This window comes from Zingiber officinale, chromosome 2A (assembly GCF_018446385.1).
Source record: "Zingiber officinale cultivar Zhangliang chromosome 2A, Zo_v1.1, whole genome shotgun sequence".
Lineage (NCBI taxonomy): Eukaryota > Viridiplantae > Streptophyta > Magnoliopsida > Zingiberales > Zingiberaceae > Zingiber > Zingiber officinale.
Window position 1 is genome coordinate 42,496,375 of NC_055988.1, and position 24,949 is coordinate 42,521,323.

General features: G+C 37.6%; 1 protein-coding gene across 2 annotated transcripts; it reads right to left on the reverse strand.

Annotated features, from left to right (window-relative positions):
* Nucleotides 1-680: 680 nt before the first annotated feature.
* On the reverse strand, nucleotides 681-14,074 carry LOC122041063 (DNA polymerase epsilon subunit 3-like). Of its 2 annotated transcripts, none has more exons than XM_042600608.1 (3): nucleotides 13,743-14,074; nucleotides 13,297-13,415; nucleotides 681-952 (listed from the first exon to the last, which is right to left on the reverse strand). In XM_042600608.1, exons 1-3 carry the CDS (start codon nucleotides 14,057-14,059, stop codon nucleotides 933-935), a joined length of 456 nt encoding a protein of 151 aa, XP_042456542.1. In that variant the 5' UTR covers nucleotides 14,060-14,074; the 3' UTR covers nucleotides 681-932. The 2 variants fall into 2 exon arrangements, with proteins under 2 accessions (XP_042456542.1, XP_042456541.1); XM_042600607.1 differs by lacking the exon at nucleotides 681-952 and adding an exon at nucleotides 960-1,317.
* Between the last annotated feature and the right edge of the window lie 10,875 nt (nucleotides 14,075-24,949).

A 24,949-nucleotide genomic window follows, 5' to 3' on the forward strand; every position in this document is an offset into this window, starting at 1 on the left:
GGAACTTAGTTTTGATATCAACTATCATTGTCGCACTCGTACGACTCTTAGACAACTTATCCTCATAAAATTGAGTTAAGAGAATTAGTAAGTAGAGAGCTTATTATTCTTGATATTCTTGAGGATGATTTATAGTGAGGTGAAGCAAGTTATTTATATGCATCATCCCCAAATAGATTGTTTAAATCAAATTGATCAAACAGTGTTCATTGCATAGTTGGACACATCCTATAAAATATTTAAATATTTTCATTATAAGAAGATTCTAAAAAATATCTAGCATGATCTTACTGATAACTCATGTTGCCACTAAGAAATGAATACGCAAATTTATAAATTTATAAGTTCATTTGATAAACTTTGAGGTCAACAATCTATCAATTAATTCTCATTTCTTATTCTCTTCCACAACAATCAATAATCCAATAAAAATATTATATAGTGCATGAAAGATTGACATAAAGATAAGGTGGTGTTAGATCAGATGATCCAATTCAGGAGTCATTAACTTTATACTGCTCTTTATGCCAATTTATTAACGTGTGAAGTAAATTAAAGGGATTGAAATTTGTAACCATGAAAAAAACTAAATAGTACGAACACAGAATTTGATCAAAACATGATTCTCATTCTATCCGACAGGGATTTGCGTCCTTCCAATTAAAAGCAATTTGTCATAGAAACAATGTTTGCCTACCTGAGAGTGTCCATACAGCTTATCATGTTGTTAGACAATATTATACAAATTTTGTACACATGACATTTATGTAAGTTTACATTGAAGATAAATTTAACATATAAGATTGACAATGACCAACATTTACAGCATGAGATGAAATAATATATAATTACAAATCTTCATTCCATCTGTACTAGGGGACAACCTCCATAGATACCAATCACATTCATGTGCCCTATATGGACCTGGGAGTTTAATGACTGTGCATGCATACTGTAAATTGTGAGAAAGTAAGCAATTAGTTCGTGATGGTGAAGTAAAAGCAATTAGTCTATTACAAATGTATCATAAAGACACCCTACAGAATAATCATGCCATTCAAATTAGGCAAGTTCTAATCTGGCAAGCTAAATGCAACAGAACCTTTTTTCACCATTTATAATGACTCATGAAGAAACAAACCCTCCTACAATATTGTCCGTAACATCATAGACACCAAAGAGTAGACTTTCCCTGTTCTCTGACAACCATTTACTCTTTTCTACCATTCTTGCTGGGTGTGTCTTCTATTTTCCGCTTCTTAGCAGTCTCTTTTCCTTTTACTCCAGACCTTTTGACTTCATTCCTTTTTCTAAACTCTGTTAGTATCAAAGGCTTGGTGATTATTCAGAATTCTTGTATAATGCTTTGCAGTATCATGGAAAAGCTAATTACATAGTAACATTCAAATAAAAAAAAACACTGATGGTCCAGTTGCAGAATCTATCAAATTAACTGGTTGGCATAAATGTTAAAGGGTTTCCTGCATACATGGATATATAAGCACGCAAAAACTGTCCAGTAGGGTGGCTGAAATTTAGTGTCAAGAAGCTTCATTATATGAGAACAGGGCTGCCTGTTGACGATAGAGAACATAACTAAAAGTATCTTTCAGAGTCGGGGCATTATAGCAAACAAAGTTGTCGCTTTGTGAAATCTCTTTTACAGAGTTCTACATAGCATCAGATCAGTATACACTATCACCATCAGAGGCAGCTTAGTGGAAATTTCTCTCCAGTAAAGAGAGTTTTAGCTGACAACAGATCAATAAACATTATCTGACTGCATAGGATGGTCCTTGCACTGAACTTGAGCCCTTACTTTTGTTATTAATATGGATGAATCATATTATTTGTTGTTTTTTTAGTACTGTGTATTATTTTGTTCTATAATATATGCATATTCTCAGTTCTCGTATGTGGTGAAAGAGCCCTCAATTATCATGCTAAAGAACTCCATGGAATAAGTATTCACAGATCAGTAATGATTATTACAATTGAGGATCCTATTGGCACATCAAATGTGGTTTAAGCAAACAGATTGTCACTATTTTGATTTACAAGACACTAAACTAAAGGGAACTCATAATTAGAAAATACAACATATGCCTTCAAAGTTCAATTCTTAGTACAAACAACTTAAAATTTGTTCATCGGCTAGGGGATGAATATCTGAAGTGTCAAGTGTCAAACTGAAGCGTCAGTATCAGGTATGGGATAACAAAAAGTTCCAGTATCAACAGCATTTGGAATAATCCATTTGTCCTACAGCATTCACTTGAATACTGATAAACAAGTTTCTCCTGAGATGCATTTTCAATATCAATGATTTACATGTCCCAACATAACTACGCTGTTTGTTTACTTCCAAAAAGGAATATGATGAAAATTGAGAATTGTATTATTTAAAAAACTTATCCAACAGGATTCTAACCTCTTTTTTATTCATAACATTGACTTATTCTTCATAACAAACTTTTCTAATAAAACACCCTAAAGACTTTTTAAAACTAAACACTTCTACAAAATTATCATTTCCCATACTCCCCCTAAAACTGGAGAATAGATGTTTATCATTCCTAGTTGAATAGGATACTTTGAAACACATAGCTCCTTTAGTAAATATATTTGTAACTTGTCCATATGTAGATATGTAAGAGGTACAAATTAACCTAATCTCGCTAGTTTTTCCTTTGATGAAGTGTCTATCAATGTCAATGTGATTCATTAGATCATGTTGTACTGGATTGTGAGTTATGCTAATTGCAGACATTATCACAATAAAGTCTTATTGGATCATCCCATTTGATCTTCAAATCTTTCAAGATGATTTTTAACCAAAGTATTCACACACCTTGAGTTATTGTTCAGAAAGTTACATCTACATTAGATTGCGCAATAACATCCTGTTTCCTGCTCCTCCGTGTCACAAGGTTCCACAAAGAAAGGTGCAATACCAGTGGTTGACCTCCTATCAACTATTGACCTAGCAACTATTATATCATCACCATACACCAAGAAAGTTGTGACTAGTTTAATAAACAATGTTTAATCCCTGTGATTTTCTCTGTACCCTGTGATAATCATACCTCTTATTTGTATATAAGGCTTTCTTTAATTTACATACAATATGAGCATTCAAATTATTTCCGTATCATAGTGGACTTCCATATAAATTTCTTCCTCTAGTTCTCCATATAAAAAAATTACATTTTTGACATCAAATTGTTGCAACTCTCAACTATAATTAGTTGTCAATGATAGTAAAATTTTGACAATATTCATTTTTGCAGCTACAGCAAAAGTCTCTAGATACTCAATCTTATAAGTTTTAGTGCAACAATTCCGCCCGTGATAAACCAGTCATGGTCAATCTCAAGCCTATATAAAAGAGAAGGGTTGCGTTCGGTTGTCGGCCAGAGTTGAAACTGTGACAAATATTCAATTAATAGATCCATTAAACTATTATGCTAATGCTATGTTATTCTCCGGAAGAAACGCGTTGCAGTGTTCGACTGTAACATCTCAGCAAGGGCCGCTACATCTCCAAAATTCGAATATAGCGCTAAATATACAAGAGTTCGCATTGCAAGATCCAACTGTAACGTATCAACAAGGACCACTATATCTCCATTAGAACTTGGGTGTAATGTTAAATAGGCAAGAGTTCTCACACCATAGGTTGGATAAGAACAAATATGATAGAAAAATTAATAATTTAAGATTTGGAACATGGAACATAGGAACCCTCATTGATAGATATGATGATTAGGAGAAGAATTAATATTTTATGTGTACAAGAAACAAAATGGGTAGACGAGAAGACAAAACTGATAGAGAACTCGGGTTTTAAGTTATGGTACACATGAAAAGTAAAGCAAGAAATGGAGTGAGTATTGCTGTAGATAGTTTGTTAAAGGATGAAGTTGTAGGAGTAATTAGAAAAGGGAATAGAATTATAACCCTTAAGATAATAGTGACGAAAGAAACTATGAACATAATTAGCGTATAAGATTAGATGAAGCTATAAAATCAAGGTTTTGGGACGACTTAGATGAAATATTACAAAACATTCCATCAAATGAAATGATTTTAATAAGAGGTGATCTAAATGGGCATGTCAGAGTGAAAAATAAGGAATGTAAGAGGGTAGAGTTATGGGTTTGGAGCGAGAAATGAGGAAGGGAAAACTATATTAGATTTTGCGATAACATATGACCTTATATTAACTAATACATTTTTTAAGAAAAGAGAATAAACACTTAGTCACGTTTAAAAGTGGAAATAATAAATCTCAAATTGACTTTCTTATGGTTACGAAGAAGGACAGACACATTTATAAAGATTGTATGGTCATCCCCGAAGAAATCTTAACTACCCATCATAAATTAGTAGTGTTGGATATACGTCTCAAACATAATATCAATAGAAAGAAAATATATACGACTCATAAAGCTAAGTGGTGGAAGTTAGAGGATGGGAAGCAAAATATATTTAAAGATAAGGTAGTACAAGCATTAGGTGAAATATATTGTGATTCTAATACGACATGGGGCAAGATGATATTAAAGTTAAAAATAGTAGCTAAGAGTATCCTCGGTGAGTCAAAGGGGCATGCACCACTAAGTAAGGAATCTTTGTAGTGGAATGAGAAAGTACAAGAAAAAGTGGAGAAAAAACGAATAGCTTATAAAGAATTATATATTTGTAAAAACGAGGAAAGTTTAAAAAAATATACAATAGCCAAGAAAGAAGCTAAGAGAGTAGTGAATGAAGCAAATAATGAAACTTTTAAACGATTATATCAAAAGTTGGATACAAAATAAAGGGAAAGAGATATTCATAGAATAGCTAAAGTGAGAGAAAGGAAGATAAGAGATTTTATCTAAATAAAATGTATTAAAGATGAATGTAATAGGGTACTAATAAACGATGGAGAAATAAAAAAGTGGTAAAAGAGATATTTTCATCAACTTTTTAATGAACGTTTAGGTGATTAACTTAACTTAGGTAATTTAAGTAGGTCAAATGAGCATAAAAATTTAAATTTTTATCGTAAAATTCAAACTTCAGAAGTATAATAAGCTTTAAATGGGATACACAATGGAAAAGTCATGGACTAGATGATATTCTGATAAAGGTATGGAAATACCTAGAGAAACAAGGTATTAAATGACTTACAAAATTATTTAACATAATATTAAAAACGAAAAAAATGTCTGATTAATGAAGGATAAGTATTCTAGTTCCCTTATATAAAAACAAGAGAGACGTACAAAATTATGTAAACTATAGGGATATTAAACTAATAAGTCATACCATAAAACTTTGGGAAAAAGTAATAGAAAAAAATTAAGGAGACCATGATGATCGAAAATCAATTTGAGTTCATGTCTAGAAAGTCGACAATAGAAACTATAAATCTTTTTAGACAATTAATTGAAAAATATCAGAGCAAAAATAAGATCTACACATGATATTCATTGACTTAAAAAAAGCTTATAATAGAATCCCAATAGAAATGATATGGAGAATTCTAGAAAAGAGAGGTGTTAGCGTAACATATATTGAACTAATTAAGGATATGTATGAGGATATAACGACTAGAATTGAGACTTCAGGTGGAGTAACTGAAGCATTTCCAATAAAGATAGGGTTATATCAAGGATCAACTCTAAGTTCCTATCTTTTTACACTAATTATAGATGATCTCACTATACACATTCAAGACAGTACCATGGTGCATATTATTTGTAAATAATATTATTTTGGTAGATAAAACACGTGAAGGAGTAAATGCTAAACTAAAATCTTGGTGGAAAACACTAGAAGGGAAAGATTTTAGGCTTAGTAGAATAAAGACAGGATATATGAAATTTAAGTTTAGCAATATTAGACATAATGAGACAATTGTTAAGATAGGAGATGACGAGTTGCCTGAAAACGAGAACTTTAGATATTTAGGATCATTCTTGCAAAATGATGGAGGGATTGAGAGAGATGTCTTACATAGAATACAAGTAAGATTGTTGAAATGAAGGAAAACGTCAGGTGTTTTATGTGACCGTAACCTCTAAAACTTAAAGAAAAATTCTATAAAATCGCAGTTAGACCTGCTATGTTATATGGAGCGAAATGTTGGGCTCGAGCACATGAACAAAAGATAAGGATGTTAAGATGGATGTGTGGACATCCAAGAATGGATAGAATCATAAATGAGAGCATTAGAGAAAAAGTCAAAATTGCATCTATTGAGAAAAAACTCTGAGATACACGTTTAAAATGGTATGAGTATGTACTCCAGTTAGACGATGTGAAACTATGGCAAACACGCATATCAAATGAGGAAAACAAAAAAAGACTTCGATTAGCAATAATAAAACAAGATAAAATTTATTTAAGTATAGATGATGATATATAGGAAATAGAACTCAATGGCATAAAAGAATTCATATAGTCAACCTCATCTAGTGGGATAAGGCTTGGTTGTTGTTGAATAAGTTTTAGTGCAACTTTTGGCTACCAACTTTTTTTTTATATCTCTCTATTAGTCCATCTGCTCTATATTTCAATCCATAGACCCATTTACACCCTAAAGGTTTCTTTTCAGCCAATAACTTCATTGATTCCAACATTTTATATTTCTCTAATGCTTCCATTTCTTGTTTTTATTTCTCATTGTATAATGCCTCAGATTAAGGTGGTAGGAATGATAATAGTGTTCAAGTTAATCAAGAAGGCTTTGTGTGATGTGAAAACTATTTAAAAGATAGGAAGTTTGCAAGAGGATATAAAAGGACTCTAGTTCCTTTTCTGACCGCATTGAAAATATTTAAGTCCTCATCATCCACATGATGTTCAATTTTAATTTGTAATGAAGAATTAGAAATTGTTACTTCATTCTTAGAATTTGTGTTGGATTCTTGGGCATGCATTAGTTCAAGAACTACCATCTTCTCCCTCAGGTACGCATTGTCAAGTCTATATTTTTAATGGCAAAGTTAAAATTAATTGAAACACAAGTTCAGGCACAGGATTTGGCATAGATTCCGGCACAAGTTGAGAAATAGCACAAGTTGAGAAATAGAATCTGACATAGGTTTAGACACGCCATTTGGCATAAACTCAAACATAGGATTTGGCATGGACTCGGATGTTCACTTAGACATTGGACATAAGGACAAGTCGAGTAAGAAATACCTATCCTTAACTTTCAATAATTCTCCCATTAGATGAGGTGTAGTGAAGTAAGATGCTTGTTCATTGAAAGTAATGTGCACTAACACATACAACTTCGTTGATGAAGGATGATAACACTTGTACCCTTTCTAACTTGAAGAATAACCCACAAATACACATTTTAGCATCCTTCCCTCTATTTTGACTATGTCCATGAACAAATGACGCACGCCTAAGTATCTTAGGACAAGATTTTTATAATATGTATGTTTGGATACAATGTTGAGTGTTTCTATTTAACTCTTAAACCATAAGATTTTGTAAGGCTAACTATTTATAAGATAAACGGTTATACGAACTGCTTCCCCCAAAAGATTTAGGCATAATTTTTAGCATAAAAGAGCTTGGATTGACCATAGGAGATGACTATTTTTTCTTTCTACAATTGTGTTTTGTTGTGGTGTATTGACACAAGATGACCTACTATTAAAATAAGAAATTAATACTAAATAATAATCGCTAGCATTATATGCCCCATACCTTTTGGTAACCCCAGATTGGTTATTAATCATCAAATAAAAAATTAAGAGGACATTACTAACATTAATAGTAGAAGGATGTGAATGAGATAAAAGGGGCAACTTTTTGTATTACTTAATAAAAATTCACGTGTGTGTTTAGCAAATTCACACACAATGGAAACTCTCCATATTTATACTTTGGAATAAACATGGAAACAAAATTTAAATGTTTTCAAATGACAGATGTCCAAGAAGGTGGTAGTGGAGCCAAATCTTCAACATGGAAACAAAATTTAATAATAGTAGAAGGATGTGAATGAGATAAATGGGGCAACTTTTTGTATTACTTAATAAAAATTCACATGTGTGTGTTTAGCAAATTCACACACAATGGAAACTCTCCATATTTATACTTTGGAATAAACATGGAAACAAAATTTAAATGTTTTCAAATGACAGATGTCCAAGTAGGTGGTAGTGGAGCCAAATCTTCTAGCATTATATGCCCCATACCTTTTGATAACCCCAGATTGGTTATTAATCATCAAATAAAAAATTAAGAGGACATTACTAACATTAATAGTAGAAGGATGCGAATGAGGTAAAAGGGGCAACTTTTTGTATTACTTAATAAAAATTCAGATGTGTGTGTTTAGCAAATTCACACACAATGGAAACTCTCCATATTTATACTTTGGAATAAACATGGAAACAAAATTTAAATGTTTTCAAATGACAGATGTCCAAGTAGGTGGTAGTGGAGCCAAATCTTCAACCGGTAAAGTTATAAAACTAAAGTGGCAAGTATCTTATCTTTGTTAATGCTTGATCGACCCAAAGTTTCAAGATAGTAGTCTATTTCTTTCTTTAGCATGTCCAATCATCTTTCTCGAATCCTTATCCTGTAATACTCAATAACTATGATAAAAATCACATTGCAACATAAATTTCAAGATTTTGGATAGAAATACGGTTTGTGGATAATTTGGGGACATAAAAAATGTTAATGATGAACTTATCTTAACATCTCCTACACCTGCTACAGAAATCATAAGTCATTAGTTGTGGATATTTTTTTATTGTAGGAGTACATGGAAAAGGTACTTCGTGAGTGGATCATATAATTAGTAGCTCCTAAATGCATGATCCAAGAGTTGAAAAAAGTTGTACCCAATTCATTTAATCCAATAGGGGATGAAAATATAACCGAATACACCAATGAATAAGTACCTGAAGGCTTGTCAATGTTATGAATAAGAGATCTCAACCTCTTTTTAGTTGAATCCACCTGACTTCTTTGGTGTTGCTTCATATTGTTGTGTATTCAATGTTGCTTCATGTTGTTGTGTATTCGCCATATGCATATGACTATTGATAAAACTACTGATCCTTATTTATTTATTTTTATGTCCCAATCTTGGTTGGGAGGTTTTTCAAGAAGCTTCCAACACCTGGGAGGTTTTTCAAGAAGCTTCCAACACCATTTATGAGTATGACATATCTTTTTACAATAATTGCACCATAAACTATCGCAATGAGGCTTTTTTTATTGTATTGTAGCAGTTGTTTCTACAACTTCTGACATTGTTATATGTGAAAATTTGTAGAAAAATCTGGTGAGAGACTGGAAAAATTAGCAATGAAGGCTGAGTAATAAGGAAAACCCCAACAATGAAGCTGGTAATAGGGAAAAATCAACAATGAAGGTTGATTAACAACAAAAAAAATCAAAGAGAAAGCAGGGAAAATGTGAAGGTAGGTACGAGAAATATTTTGTTGTCTTTAGAACACATAATAAAATAATAAACAATGGTGAATAGGGGAGGAGGGGGATCAGATGCTTGCTCACAACAATGGATGGTAAAGACTGTCGACACTAATCAATAGGGGAAGAGGAGGCTAGGGTTAACATCCTTTAATGGTTGCGATAGAAGAGACAACTAGGATTTAGGTGGCGTTTGATTCTCTCTTAAGAATCGGAATGGGAATGAGTATCATAGTATTGTGGAATGGAAATGGGTATAAGCTTGGATATCATTCTTAAAAATAACGTTTGGTTAATTGAATATTTTCAATCCGAATGAACCTAAATTTCCTTTTTTACCCTTAGAGAAAAATAAGGGGACGTTTGGTTCTCTCCTAGGAATCGAAATAGGAATGGGTATGAGCTTAGGTATCATTCTTAAAAATGATGTTTGGTTAGTTAAATATTTTCAATCGGAATAAACTTAGATTTCCTTTTTTACCCTTATAGGAAAATAAGTAGAGCCGTCAATTTGGGTTAGGCCCGTCGGGTTGGCCCACCCCGCCACATAATTTAAGCGGGTTGGGTTAGAATTTTATCAACCCAAGTTCGCCTCAGGCCGACCCGCCTAGGCCCGTGACCCGTGCAGGTCGGCCCGCAACGGGCTTGGGTTGACCCGGTTGAGAAACACATGTAAGCTAAGTTTTATGCTAATTTATTATCTTTCTTTGTTATAATTTTAAAATTAAAATAGTACTTTTTATCCAACATAAGTACTAGTTTGTGTTCATTTATATTTAAAATACACGTTTATAGATATATTTGATTGATGAACCTTTTCGAAGTAAAGCGTTGAAGATATAAAATAATTGATTGATAGGCCCGCGGGTTGACCCGCCAAACCCGCAACCCGCATTGGATTGGGTTGGGTTGGAAATTTTCCAACCCACAAAGTTGATGGGTCGACCCGCCCCACCCCACCAAATGATCGGCCTGCCACGGGCCGACCCGCCCCGTCACGGGTTGACCCGTCTAACAGCTCTAAAAATAAAAGAAAAAATTAGATGGGAGAGAAAGTTGAATGTGAGAGAAATATATGATGAGAGAAAATGATGAAAGAGAAAGTGTGATGAGAGAAAATGTGTTGAGAAAAATGGAGAGAGAGAAAGTATTATGAGAGAAAATGAAAGAGTGACGAGAGAGAAAGTACGATGAGAGAGAAAGTGGGTTGAGAAAAAATAAAGAGAGAGAAAGTATGATGAGAGAAGGAGAGAGAAAGTATGCTGAGAGAGGGGTGATGGAAAAAAATAAAGAGAGAGAAAGTATGATAAGAGAAAATGAGAGACTGAAGAGCGAGAAAATATGCTGAGAGAAAGAGTGATGGAAAAAATGCAGAGAGAGAAAGTATTATGAAAGGAAATGAAAAAGTAAGGAGAGAGAAAATATGATGAGAGAGAAAGCATGATGAGAGAGAAAGTGAGTTGAGAGAGAAAGAATGATGGGAAAAAATGAAGAGAGAGAAAGTGTGATGAGAGAAAATGAGAGACTGGGGAGAGAGAAAGTGTGCTGAGAGAGAAAGTGTAATTAGAAAAAATAAAGAGAGAGTGTGTGATGAGAGAGAATGAAGAGAGAGAAACTGTGATGAGAGAAAATGAGGAGAGAGAGTATGTTAAGAGAGATTAAGGAGAGAGAAAGTGCGATGAAAAAATAAGGAGAAAATGTGTAATGGGAGAGAAAGTGTGATGGAAGAGAATGAAGAGAGAGAAAATGAGGAGAGAGAGTGTATGATGGGAGAGAATATAGAGAAAATGGTAGAGAATATGTGATGAGAGAGAAAGTATGTTGAGAGATAAAGTATGATGATAAAATAAGGAGAGAGAAAATATTATGAGAGAGAACAAGGAGATAGAGTGTGAAATTAAAAAAAAAAATTGAACAAATATACTAAGGGTATTTTTGTCTAAAACTTAATTCACATTCCTATTCCATCAAAACCCAAGGGAGGAGGTGGGTTTCATCCATACCCAAGTTTTTGGGTTTCATTCCAAAATCTTGATTCCATTCCCATCAACCAAGCACAAGGTTTGGGAATGAATCCATTCCCTCATTCCCAAACCCATAAACCAAACGTCACCTAAAAGAAAAAATTAGATTGGGGAGAAAGTTGAATGTGAGAGAAACATATGATGAGAGAGAATAATGAGAGATAAAGTGTGATGAGAGAGAAAGTATGATGGGAAAAAATGAAGAGAGGGAAAGTGTGATGAGAGAAAATGAGGAGAGAGAGCGTGATAGGAGAGATTGAGAAGAGAAAAAATATGATGAGAGAGAAAGAGTGATGAGAAAAAATGAAGAAAGAGAAAATGTGATGAGAGAAAATGAGAGATTGAGGAGAGAGAAAATGTGATGGGAAAAAATGAAGAGAGAGAAAGTGTGATGAGAAAAAGTGTGACGAGAGAAAATAAGGAGAGAGAGTGTGATAGAAGAGAATAAAGAGAGAGAAAGTGTGATGAGAGAAAATGTGGAGAGAGAGGATGATAAGAAAGATTGAGGATAGAGAAAGTATGATGAGAAAAATGAGGAGAGAATGAAGAGAGAGAAAATGAAGAGAGAGTATATGATAAGAGAGATTGAGGAAAGAGAAAGTATGATGAGAAAAATAAGGAGAGAATGAAGAGAGAGAAAATGAGGAGAGAGAATGTGTGATGGGAGAGAATATAGAGAGAAAATGATAGAGAATGTGTGATGAGAGAGAATGAGTAGAGAGAAAGTATGTTGAGAGAGAAAGTGTGATGATAGAATGAAGAGAGAGAAAGTATGATGAGAGAGAACAAGGAGAGAGTGAAATAAAAGAAAAATTGAACAAATATACTAAGGGTATTTTCGTCTAAAACTTAATTCTCATTCCCGTTCCATCAAAACCCAAAGGAGAGGATGGGTTTCATTCATACCCAAATTTTTTGGTTTTATTCCAAAATCTTGATTTCATTCCCATCAACCAAACACAAGGTTTGGGAATAAATCTATTCCATCATTCCCAAACCCCTAAACCAAACGCCACCATAGAGTGACAGCTAAGGGGTTTGGAGAGCGGCTAAGGTTTGCTTTAATATCATGTTAGAAATTGAACATTGTATTATTTTAAAAACTTATCTAATATATAGGATCCTAAGCTCTTTTTATATATTCATATAATGACTTATACTTGATATCATATATTTCTAATAAAAAATCTAACAAAATTTTAAAGACTTATTAGACTTTAACGAAGTCATGTTTTCTCACAGAATCCTAACTATATCAAAATACCAAAAGATGTAGCAAACAAACAAACATAGGATGGTAAAGCAACCAAAGGTCAATAACTTAAAATGCTTGAAAACATCTACCAAGGTTCAAAATCTCGAACCATACTAGAGTTTTGACCTTTGACTAAAATGATACTATTTCGGTATTTTGTCAATGTTCCGATACATTTCGCCTACACAGTATGATTATCTACAAAGTTATGCAATATTCAGTCTTAACACATAAATGAACAGAAGGAGTTACTCTATGATTCTAGTTCTCCATCTTCACGAAATGTAAAAATGACTTGTGAACCATAGAGACAGCTTGCATATTTTTCGAAAACAAAATCTCATATGTTGCAACCTTGTAGGTCCATAATGGCCACAGCCATCATAATGAAAAGAGACCATCAGCATGCCAAGAGTCAAAACATTCACAGATAAATAATATATGTAGAAATATGTTCACAAGTGTGGCTGTAATCACCTATATACATGTATAATATAGTAAACTGTACGAGATAATTAAAACAATGATTCTAATATAAGGAAGCAAATTACTGACCCTCTAAAGAAGCTTTTAAAGGCTCAACAAATTCAACAAAGCCAATCTCCTCAAGCGCCTTCAGGACATCATCAGCATTGATTGTTTGCCTCTTTGATTCCTTGCAGATATCATTTGCCCTACATAGAGTAATCATTCAAATTTCAGTCGATAAGAATCAATAGCCAGCATTTTCCTCTACACAGTACATAGAGATTTTAAAAAAAAGGAGGGGGGAATGAATCATTAACGAACGACGGGCAATTAGAGGACATTAACTACAAACATTTAAAATTGTAAAATACATAACATAAAATTTTAACCGAGCAGATGATAAGAATAAAAAGATAAACAAATCGCAACTAAGTTATAGGCGCCGTCTGTCTAAGGAAGATCGCGGTCCTACTTTCCAATTTAAACAACATAAACCCTAGAAGCTCCCAGCAACCGCAGGAGAGGAGTCTCACGTGGCGGAGAGGTAATGGATGAAGATGCGAGTGCTCTCAGAGAAGGCCAACAGTGCATCTTTGTTTACCAATATCTCCTCTTCCCCTCCTCCCGAAGACAACTTGGAAAGTTTATCTTTCACAACCCGGCGCACGATAGCTTTAGGGAGCTCCTCGACCTCCACGGTGAGTGCCTTTCCCGGCGCCGTCTCCGTAAGCTCCCCGCTCTTCCCAAGTGTTCTTTCCTCCGCCATCCCCTCCCCTCCAGTTCGCCTGCTTCTCCAAATATAATTGATCTTCAGCTCAATGGTAATTCTTTGCAGGATTTCCGGCCGCATGGAGTTGATTAGCCCGATTTGTTTCAACGCAAGTGTCAAACTGGCCGAGCCATCCGTGACCTGGCCGACCTAGCCTTAGCCTGGCGTGTGATATGGCCATTGAAAGATCGTTGCGCTGGGTCAGGCGAGCCCCATCTAATCCAGAGCCAAGCATGGTCGGATCTCGGATCTCGGATCTCGGATCTCGGACCCATCTAATAGTTTTTAAATACCTTGGAACTATGATAAAAAAGATTAGTTCCCATCCAAATATATACCATTCAATTCCTAACTATGACATATTTTTTTATAAAATTACAAGTATAGGATTGAAAACAACTTTGAATGATAGTACTCATCATTTTTCACTTTTTTCAAAAAATATGAGAATATGCAACGGAAATAAAGAAATGAAAATACGCACAAGCCGAATACCTTTGTTTTTACTTGGTTCATAGCCAGGCGATGACAATCCAAGACTCACACTCATTGAGTTCTTTCGTTGGACAATTCACTATAAGCTCGATATGAATACAGATGAATTGAATACAAAGTGTATGTAAATAAAAAAGATATTGGCAAATGAAGAATGTAGTAACTTGAGTGTCAATTGTTGAAGTAGTGTTTCGACATCGTAGAGCAAGTTTTGGAGCAGTGAACGAGTGTGAAAGTTGTATAGAATGTGTGTCCCGAGCTGTTGGTTGAACTCTTCTTTTATAACCTCTTTTAGGCGCTTGGACCTGATCCCTACGTCTCCACCCAAGCTTATCTGATCCACCTTCGTCGCTGACTTATTCCTTCCGAGCGCTTGGACTGCTGATGTGGCTGTACCTTGGTGAACCTCTATCCAAGTCGTCTCTATCCCTTCCCGGGTACTTGGAAGCTAACGTGTGCTAGCCAACCAAGGTATGCCAACTCAGCTTCTTATGTGGCTAGATTCGAGTTATTCCAAGCAACTAAATCCTTTCTGGTCACCTTGATCTCATGGCACCTAGACCCATTTTGGGTGTCTAGAATGTCTTAACTCCAGCTTTGATTTTCTGTATCATAGAGTTAGCAAAACAAATATAATATGAAATAAATGTACAAAAACATTTTAGACAGCCTAGGGAATGTCCAGTCCTGACTTTCATATTTCGTTGAAACCTTAGATCGAACCGACGCATGTTGTTCCCTCAATGGGCAATACATCCTCACCTAGTCTTAGGAGAGTTTACATGTTACCAAATATCTAGTCCTCCTGACATATTTGGACTTTTACTCAGCATCCGATCTTGACCTTCGGGACTTTCCGCTAGACGTCTGATCTTCGACCTGCCTAGACTTCTACTTGGTGTTTGCAACTCCTAGACTTCTAATAGACTTTAATCAAGCCTATTTCGTCAACCTTGGTTAAACACCCCAAGCTCTCTTAAATAGAGCTCGGGAGGAAACACCTAGCTGTATTTCCCGCCACCAGTCGACTAGTAAAAACACCAGTCAACTGGTCCTAAGTGGAATTCAACCGTTAAAGGCCAACAACTCGATACCAGTCGACTGATGAAAACACCAGTTGACTACTCCACATGGGTTGAGCGAATAAAGAGATTCTGTTCACTACCAGTCGACTACTACAATACTTGTTGGTGCAATTTGTACTAACGGTCTAACTCAAATTTTGATGAATGATAAGCAAGTTAAGTTAGGTGTTGGTGTGATTTAACCACTTGATTAAGTGTGCAGGAGAAGTTTAGATAGGTCGATGGGCTCACCAGATATCTATCAAGAAATCCAGCTAAGTTAACGGACCGACTAGATAGCTGGTACAAAGTCCAAATAGCTCGACGGGTTGATCGGACATCTGGGAAGAAATTCATCTAGGTCAATGAACCGACCGGATAGTTGATACGAAGACCGGATAGCTGATACGAAGTCCAGATAGGTCGACGGGCTGACCGAATATCTAGCAAGAAGTCCAGCTAAGTCAACCGGTCAACCGGATAGCTGGCATGAAGTCCAGACAAATCGACGGGCTGATCGGATGTCTAGCAAACTGGTAAGTTAAGGTAAGTCACTAGAGGAGAGTGACTAAGTGAGGACGCATCCCGATTGAAGGAACAATAGGCGTTGGTCTAGTTTAGATTCATTTGAGATCCCTAAGCTGAGACCTTAACTAGTTCCTTGTCCTGGGATGACAGGAACTAATTACTAGCCTTTATTATTAATTATTGTTTGTCCTAATACTTGTGTTGTAGGTTATTTGAACTAACGCTGTTTTGCAAGACCAAAAAAAAAAAATTACCTTCGGATGAACAGTGTCGAAGGCGCCCTTAAGCAATGAAGGCGTCTTCGTATTGTTCATAGAAGGCGTCTTCCATGGCTATAGAAGGCGCCTTGTCACGCCCTTAGAGGAGTTCCTGCTAGACAAAAATCTGGCAACATCTCCCCTGTACCGGTGACAACCCAAAGCATACATACATACAAAATATACATCAGTCACATGCGGCTGGAATATATACACAACCACGCAGTTAATAATCTCAGCCTACACGGCTGGACAAATATAACAATAATCACGCAGTTATATATATTTTTATCAGCCCACTCGGTTGTAATTAAAACCAACACAGCGGAAAAACATAAAAACAAGCTCATACAAAACAAATCAAAACACTGCTAGCCAGCTAGGCTTTATACAAATACATCACCAAAACCATAAGATAGTCACATGGTTAAACACAAATACAATGCCAAAATAATAGAAGGATATACAAAAGAAAACAAAAACAAGATGAAACCGTCTTCGGATGTGACGTAGGACCCGACAGACAGGATACTCTAAGCGACACACCAACCATCTACAAGCTACCTGAAAACATAAAGATATACATGCAGTTGTGAGTATAGGTAATTCAGCGGGTAATAGAAAGAATAGTGCATGGTCCATAAATAAACATAGAGATCAAAATATACAGTCTCAGTGGAGAATAAAGAACATAATCATACTAACATATCCAATAAACATAACTACCAGTACCAGTCTATCTCACATGGTATAACGATCATAACTGACATACAAAAACTACACATACTACAACTGACAAAATGATAAACACATACCCAATCTAGAAACGACACATGGTACAATGATCAGTAAACTCACCGGATCTGCAACAAACCCACTCATGACACCTGTGCAATATAAATGCAATTGCATATACATGTAAAATAAATAACATGTATGCAGCATGACAACCATATGCAACAAGCATATCCAAAACAAGTGCAACAAATACAATCACATGCAACTAGTATCTACTAAGCATATATGCAAATATATCTCCACAAATACATCGTGCATCATATGCAAAAATGCGTATGCATGCTCCATGGTCACCCCCGCCACCTCTCCAGACACCACGACCCCGGTATGGCCGAGAGGCTTGGGTCCGTGACAAATCGTATAAGCCTCATGCGCGTAACAGCTATAAAGCGACTGAGGCGACAGTATACTATGTAGTTATCTAACTACATAGCTAAGGGTCATTGCTCACTCACAACTCAAGCCCCCTGACTACTGTACCCTCAAGACCCACTACTCCAGAGTGGTCGAGGTTGACAGAGTAAAAACACTAAGCAGCTGAGTAAGCGCGACAAGACATGACATAGCTACCACTCTCCATCAGTGGTCGAAAGGACAACTATAAAAGACTAACGATCCTCTCAACCACAAGGGAGACAATAATCATCAGATGCAATGAATGATGAAACATGATATATATATATATATAATCATGATACCAACACTGTCATCATCAATGCAACCTCCAAACCACATAAGCACTCCACAACATGAATATAATTGTCATGATAAATCCATATATCCCACCAAACACATGTACATAACTACACACGTATAATCAACCAAAAATCTCCAATAATCTCACTGGACACATATGCACAGAACATAAGTACAATTAACATGTATCCTCCAATAATAAACACATCAGACACGTGTATAAACCACAAACATACAATCAACACAACTCCTCCAAAAGTACATAACCAAATACGTGTGTGCATACAACATGTAAATGTACGGTCAACATGATGACTCCTATAACACATACCAACCTACGTACAATCCACATCATATACATAATCAGCATGGTAATCCGATCAACCAGACCATCCCTACATTACATACTCTACACGTGTATACACAACAGAGTAAAAATCAAAAGTTGAGGATGTATATGATATAACTAGAGCACCTCAAAGATCAAGCATAGGTATCAAGCAGGAAAGCAGCAAACGAACATGATATAAGATAAAGCAGCCTAATCCATAGAATAATAACCATGTACTAAGCTCAAAGAAATATATAGAAGCCAAGGAAAAAATACTCGCCTTAAAATATAGATCGTATCAAGTAATCCCGCATCGAGACGCTCGTCCCGAATCCAAGTCCTGCATTAATCAATATATATATTTTTTATTTAGCTAAATTCATATGAATTAAATAGCTAAATAAAATCCTAACACAATTAGGATCACTCCAATTAAATCTGATCTCTGATTAATCCCCCCTAAAGATCCAATTAAATGAAAAATCCATCCTTAATCCAACCCCTACTAAATCGAAAACATAATCCACAATCTATTAATCAATCCATTGTATCATCTCTACTAAACATCCAAAATCAATCTTACATAATCCATCTATCTCAATTAATCCAACCCAAAATAATCACCACTGATCATCACACTAATCAAATCCAATCATCCATAATCATCTTATTATCTCTTATCAAATACATCATTAAGCATCAAGAACCATTTAATCAAATCAATTCCTTAATTCTCACTAATCAATCACTAATCAAATCTCCTCGTAACTCCTTAAATCTTTCCAAACATAATCTACCAATCATCAATTAATCCAATACACCTTAGAACAATTTCTACAATCCATCTCCACTAATCCAAACAAATGTAGAAATGAAATAAATCTTCAAAACTCACCTAAACCCGGAAGATCAGGTGGTGATCCATAACCGAAGATATGCATGCTGCCGGGACCAAATGTAACCACTGCCACCAACAATAACCCCTAATCAACACTACATAAAGATTAAATACCCAAATCTAATGCTAGGATTAACCAATTACCTCTTGAATGAATACTAACAGCTGTTGTGAAAATGAGCCGAGGCAAAGGATAGTGAGACATCGACACTAGGGCACTAATCAATAGCAGCCTGACGTCCAACGGTGTCCACCGGTGTTGGCAGTGATGACGCAAGAACAACTAGGGCTCCCGATCGACGCCGACGATCGGGCAGCGACGACCCATGGTCAAGCGGTGCGGCGGGATCTGAGAAAATCCGGAGAGGTTGATGAAGAGGCGATCAAGAATGGTTGCGGATCGGAAACTAGGGCACAACTCAGTGGGGATTGCGACAACGACATCAGCAGAGACACGAGAGGGAGAGGTCTGGCACTGGATCAAGGCGCCGGAATCACCCCGCGAGTGGCTCGTGTTGGTAGAGGAGAGGTAGAGGGGAAATCGGAACACAAGATCGGCGGTGGCGTCGACGTGCGGTGGCGTGAGGAGGCACAGTCGGCAATCTAGGGCAGAGTCGTGAGAGGAGGAGGGAGGGGATCGAGATGAGTACCCCTGCTAGGCTGCATCAGCGATGAGCTGCAATCAGCGACATCGGGTGCTCGATATCGGTGATCGGGATGGACATCACCGGCGTGATCAAGAACCGCCGACATCATGGCAGAGATGCGGTGGGAACCGAGAGAGAGGAGGAAGAGAAGTGTCGAGGAAGAGAAAGGATCGGGAAATCGCAGAGAAGAAGAAAGCACGAGTTCGGGTTCGGCGATGGGTTGGGGAAAAAGGAATTTATAAATAAAACATTTCTCCACTTAAATGGGATAACCTAAACAGGCTTTATCCGTGCCGCCAATTCATCCCCTCAAAACCCATCGTACAAATTCCGAAAAATTCTTAGAAAATTTCTAAAAATTCTTGAAAAATCCAATAAGATTTTTCATCCCATAACATTTATTATTTAATTTTTACGGTATCTTACATGCCTTCTGCAGGATAAATTTTGGCCGAAGTCATGGATAAGTGTCCGGCTGTTCAGGATCGAATTTGTCTCATTAGAGGCGCCTTCCATAGCTATGGAAGGTGCCTTCCATGCCTTTTATAAGGCTATCTCGAGAAGGCATTGAAACAAGATTGAGATACGAGGTACCGCGCATCCTTTTGAGCTTCCAACTGCCCCAGGCTTCTATTACAACTCTATTGAGAAGCTGTTGTGCCTGACAACTGCTCCGAGAACTTCCGATCGCAGCTGGTAGACTAACACCGACACACGAGTGCTCCTACTTCTATTTTTAAATGTATCGGTAACATTTTATTTGTGTACGTGATTACTGCTTTAAAATTGGTAGTGTAGGCAGTTACACTGTCCCTATTCTTGTACTCGATTCCTTCTTTCAGAGGTACTGGAGAAGGTTTTTAGTGGAGTACCCATTGATAGGTCCGCGGGACCTGGGTCTTGGAGTAGGAGTCGTCAAAGGCTCCGAACCAAGTAAAACCGCTTTGTATTCTCTAGTGTTTGTCTATTTTATTATTCTTTTCTGTTGTGTACTCGTAATTTTAAAACCGACAAAATGAGTTTTTAAAAACCACGTGATTCACCCCCCCTTTCACGTGCGATTGATCCAACAAATTGTATCAGAGCAGGTTGTGCTCTGATTTGGTGCAACCACCAATCAAGCCGGGGGAATCGCTTTCAGATTTCTTTGCATTCCATTTGAATTGGTAAAACTTTTCAGATAATTTTTTCGTTCAATTTTAATTTGAGATTGGTGCAACACCTCTCAAATTTTTCTATATTTTTACATTTATATCTTAAACTCTGCTAATCCAAAACCAAGTCTTTGTACCTTCTTTACTTTATCTTTTCAGCACTTAAATGGCACAACTTGAAGGATACAGCACCGTTCGTCCTCCCCTATTCAACGGTGATGACTTCCCGTACTGGAAGAAGCGAATGGAGGTATACCTGAAGACCGACTTCTATCGATGGTTCAGTATCACCAAAGGCTACAAGGCTCCCGTCGACACCGTCGGAATTCCAATGGACTCGGAATAGTGGAATCCGGAAATGAAGAAGAAGGATGAGATCGACTTCAAGGCTCTCAACACACTCCAGCGCGGGCTAACGAAAGAAGAACTGAACCATGTCAGCCCACATAAAAATGTGAAGGAGCTATGAGATAAACTTATCGAATTGCACGAGGGAACCAACGATGCGAAGGTAACAAAAAGGGATCTTTATTTAAATAAATTATTTAACATAAAAATACATGAAAGAGAATCTATGAATCAACTACACACGAGGATAAAAGGCATCCTCAACGGACTTCACACCATCGGCCACCAGATGGAGAATCGTGATTTGATAAGATATGCCCTAAACGCGTTTCCTTGAAATGCACTATGGGCATCCATCGTGGATGCCTACAAAATTTCGAAGAACCTATCTAAATTAAAACTAAATGAATTATTTTGTGAACTTGAACTCCATGAACAGACTAACTCAAAGCAAGTCGAGAAAGGTATTGCTCTTCTTGCAGGACCCTCAAAAGAAGATAAACATAAGGACAAACCAGAATCTGAAGTTGAGTCTGACCAAAACTCAGAGGATGAAGAATACCTGGTGAATCTAGTAAGAAAGATGTTCACCAGGAGAAAGAAGAATTTTAGCAAAAAGGACCTGTAGAAGATCAACTCCACCACCAACTCTAACAACAAGAATGTGACCTGCTTTGGGTGTAACAAGAAGGGGTACTACAAGACCGTCTGCCCTAATCTGAAGAAGAAGAAGACCCTCAAAGTGACATGTGTTGGTGCAACATCCCTCAGGTCAAGGTTGACCTGGGTGACCAAGCTGAGTCTTGGTTTGAGTTTAGATGTTTGACAATAAGAAATTGATTGAAGAAGAGTCAAGTAGGTCAAGGTTGACCGGATACTTGACAGGGAAGTCCTGGTGAGTGAAGTCAGGCAGAAGGAAAACCCTAGTGAGTGAAGCTAGGTGAAAGTCCTGGTGAGTGAAACCAGGTGAAAACCCTAGTGAGTGAAGCTAAGTGAAAGTCCTGGTGAGTGAAGCTAGGCAGAAGGAAAACCCTAGTGAGTGAAGCTAGGTGAAAGTCCTGGTGAGTGAAACCAGGTGAAAACCCTAGTGAGTGAAGCTAGGTGAAAGTCCTGGTGAGTGAAGCCAGGCAGAAGGAAAACCCTAGTGAGTGAAGCTAGGTGAAAGTCCTGGTGAGTGAAGCCAGGTGAAAGCCCTAATGAGTGAAGCTAGGCAGATGGAAAACCCTAGTGAGTGAAGCTAGGTGAAAGTCCTGGTGAGTGAAGCCAGGCAAGGGAAAATTCAAATGGATCAAGGATGATCGGACATCTGGTGTTGGGAAGTCCAAGTAGGTCAAAGGATTGACTGGATACTTGGCACGAAAATCTGAGTAGGTCGAAGGATTGACCGGACACTCGATGGAAGTCCAAGTAGGTCAAGGGTGACCGGATACTTGGCATGAATAGAAAAGTCTAAGTGGGTCAAAGGGATTGACCGGACACTTGGTGGGAAGTCCTAGCGGTCAAAGGGTGACGGATGCTAGGCATGATGTACCAACAGTCAAGGTTGACGGATGTTGGTTTGAGAGGCTTGGAACTTGGTTTTGGGCAAAACCAAGTGTTGGATCGATCGATGGATCGATCCGGAGGCTGGATCGATCCGTGGATCGATCCAAAGCTTCCCCGAGCGAGAGCCTGGATCGATCCAGATGTTCCAATCGATCGGTGGATCGATTGGGACGCTGCTTAGCATGCGGGATCGATCCGTGGATCGATCCGGGCGTTTTCCCCAGAGGCACTCTGGATCGATCCGTGAGTCGATCCAAAGCCTCCCGATCGATTTGGAACATTCGAATCGATCGGGATCCGGCCGTTGGCGTCGATAAAGGCCGCAGGCGTTCATTTCCTTCGGCATCTCTTCTCCGATTCACTCCAGATTTCTCGCCAGCTCCTCCACAGCACTCACAAAGCTCAGATCGCCAGTTCTTGAAGGATCTTGGAAGTTTTCCAAGTCAAGAGGCGGATCAAAGCCAAGAAGAGAAGCTAGGGTTAGGGTTTATACTCATTGTAAGCTTGTAAGCTTGTATTTCTTGTATCCTTTCCCTCTCTTCTTGTATTGAGTCTTGTAGGGCTTCTCCGCCCTTGGTAGTTACCATAAAGGAGAGTTTTATTTAGTGGAGGGTGTGTGTGTTGGTGTGGATCCTTGGATTAGTCACCTCTTGTGAGGTGGATACCAAGTAAACCAACCGTGTTAGCGTTGTGTGATTGTTTCTTTGTATTTCCGCTGCATATTCTTGAAGAAACAAGCAACGCCAAGCAACGCCGAGCAACGCCAAGCACCGAGCGAACGCGACGAGCTATTCACCCCCCCCTCTAGCTACTTTTGGTCCTAACAAGTGGTATCAGAGCGAGGCCGCTCTTCACCGGAATCATCGCCGGAAGGGTCAAGCATAACAAGAAAAGCTAGAGGGTGAAGAAGTTGGAGCAAATTCTTCAAGTTCAAGATTTTATCAAGCTCAACTTCAAGATGCAATTCCAAGATGGACTTGGATTTGACACAAGGGTGGCTCCACCATATTCATCTACAAGCTTCGATTCTTGGAAATCAAGAATCGAAAATTTTTTTATGATGGAGATAGAGCAATGGTTTGCTCTCATGGAAGGTTTTGAAGCTCCCACAAATTCCAAGGGCAAAGTACTCAAAAGGAGCAAGTGGAGCAAAGACCAAATCCAAAGATGTGAGGCCAATGACAAAGTGACCAAGCTTTTGGTCAATTTATTGCCAAGCAACATCTTGGAACAAATTGGAGAGTTTGAATATGCCAAGGAGCTTTGGAGCAAATTGGCAAGAATTCATGAGATCCCCTCCACTGTACCAAATCAAGGAGAATCCAAAGAGGGCGACTCATTGGATCAAGACCAAGAGGAGGACTCCGAGGTTGAGAGATGCTCAACCTCCGAAGAAGAAGTCCAAGAAGAAGCTTCATCTTCAAGGGAATGCAACGAAGGGAACAAGGAGGGAGCATACTCCTTGTTTCATATTCAAGATGATGAAGCCTCCACCTCTAGGATTGAGGGGGAGCAATCCTTGGTGACGCCGGATCAAGATGAAGGAGAATCCTCTACATCCGGGTCAAGAGAAGAAGAGGATGAAGAAGCTTCTACCTCCACAAGTCAAGAAAAATCAAATGGAGGGGAATCAAGGTTCGATCAAGAGGAAGCTTCCACCTCCGGATCCAAAGGAAAAGATGTCATCTCTACAAGCGAAGGTATAAACATTTCAATTAATAATAAAAATCATATTATATGCTTTGAATGTAGGGAACATGGGCACTACAAGAGCAAGTGCCCCAAATTGGCCAAGAAAAAGGGCCAAATGGCACAAAAAGGAAAGGAGAAGCTCAAGGAGACCATTCCCGGAACAAAGAAGAGCAAGGAGCACATTGTGTGCTTCTCTTGCAATCAAAAGGGGCATTACCGAAGTCAATGCCCCAAGGGGAAGAAGGTGGTCAAGGCTCAAGGAGGCACCAGTCAAGGGGGAGCCTCCAAGGTAAAGAAGAAGGTATCTTTTATTGAGCCTACCCCCTTACATTATGGTGAAAAGCATGATAGTTCTAACTTTTATCATTTTAATGCAATTTACCATAAGAATAGAAAGCATGAGGGCTTTAAGGAAAAACATGTGGCCCTACATGCCAAAACTACCCAACCTAAGGTTAGGAAGGTAGATAGACACTTGGGCGGGAACACTAAGCAAAATAGACACATGCCCAAGATCA

Coding starts and splice junctions, on each gene's coding strand:
- LOC122041063 (XM_042600607.1), bottom strand. CDS start 14,059: ATGCGGCCGGAAATCCTGCAAAGAATTACCATTGAGCTGAAGATCAAT. Junction 13,416..13,742: donor ATCCATTACCTCTCCGCCAC/GTGAGACTCCTC, acceptor TACTCTATGTAG/GGCAAATGATATCTGCAAGG. Junction 1,318..13,296: donor TTTAAAAGCTTCTTTAGAGG/GTCAGTAATTTG, acceptor TGATACTAACAG/AGTTTAGAAAAAGGAATGAA.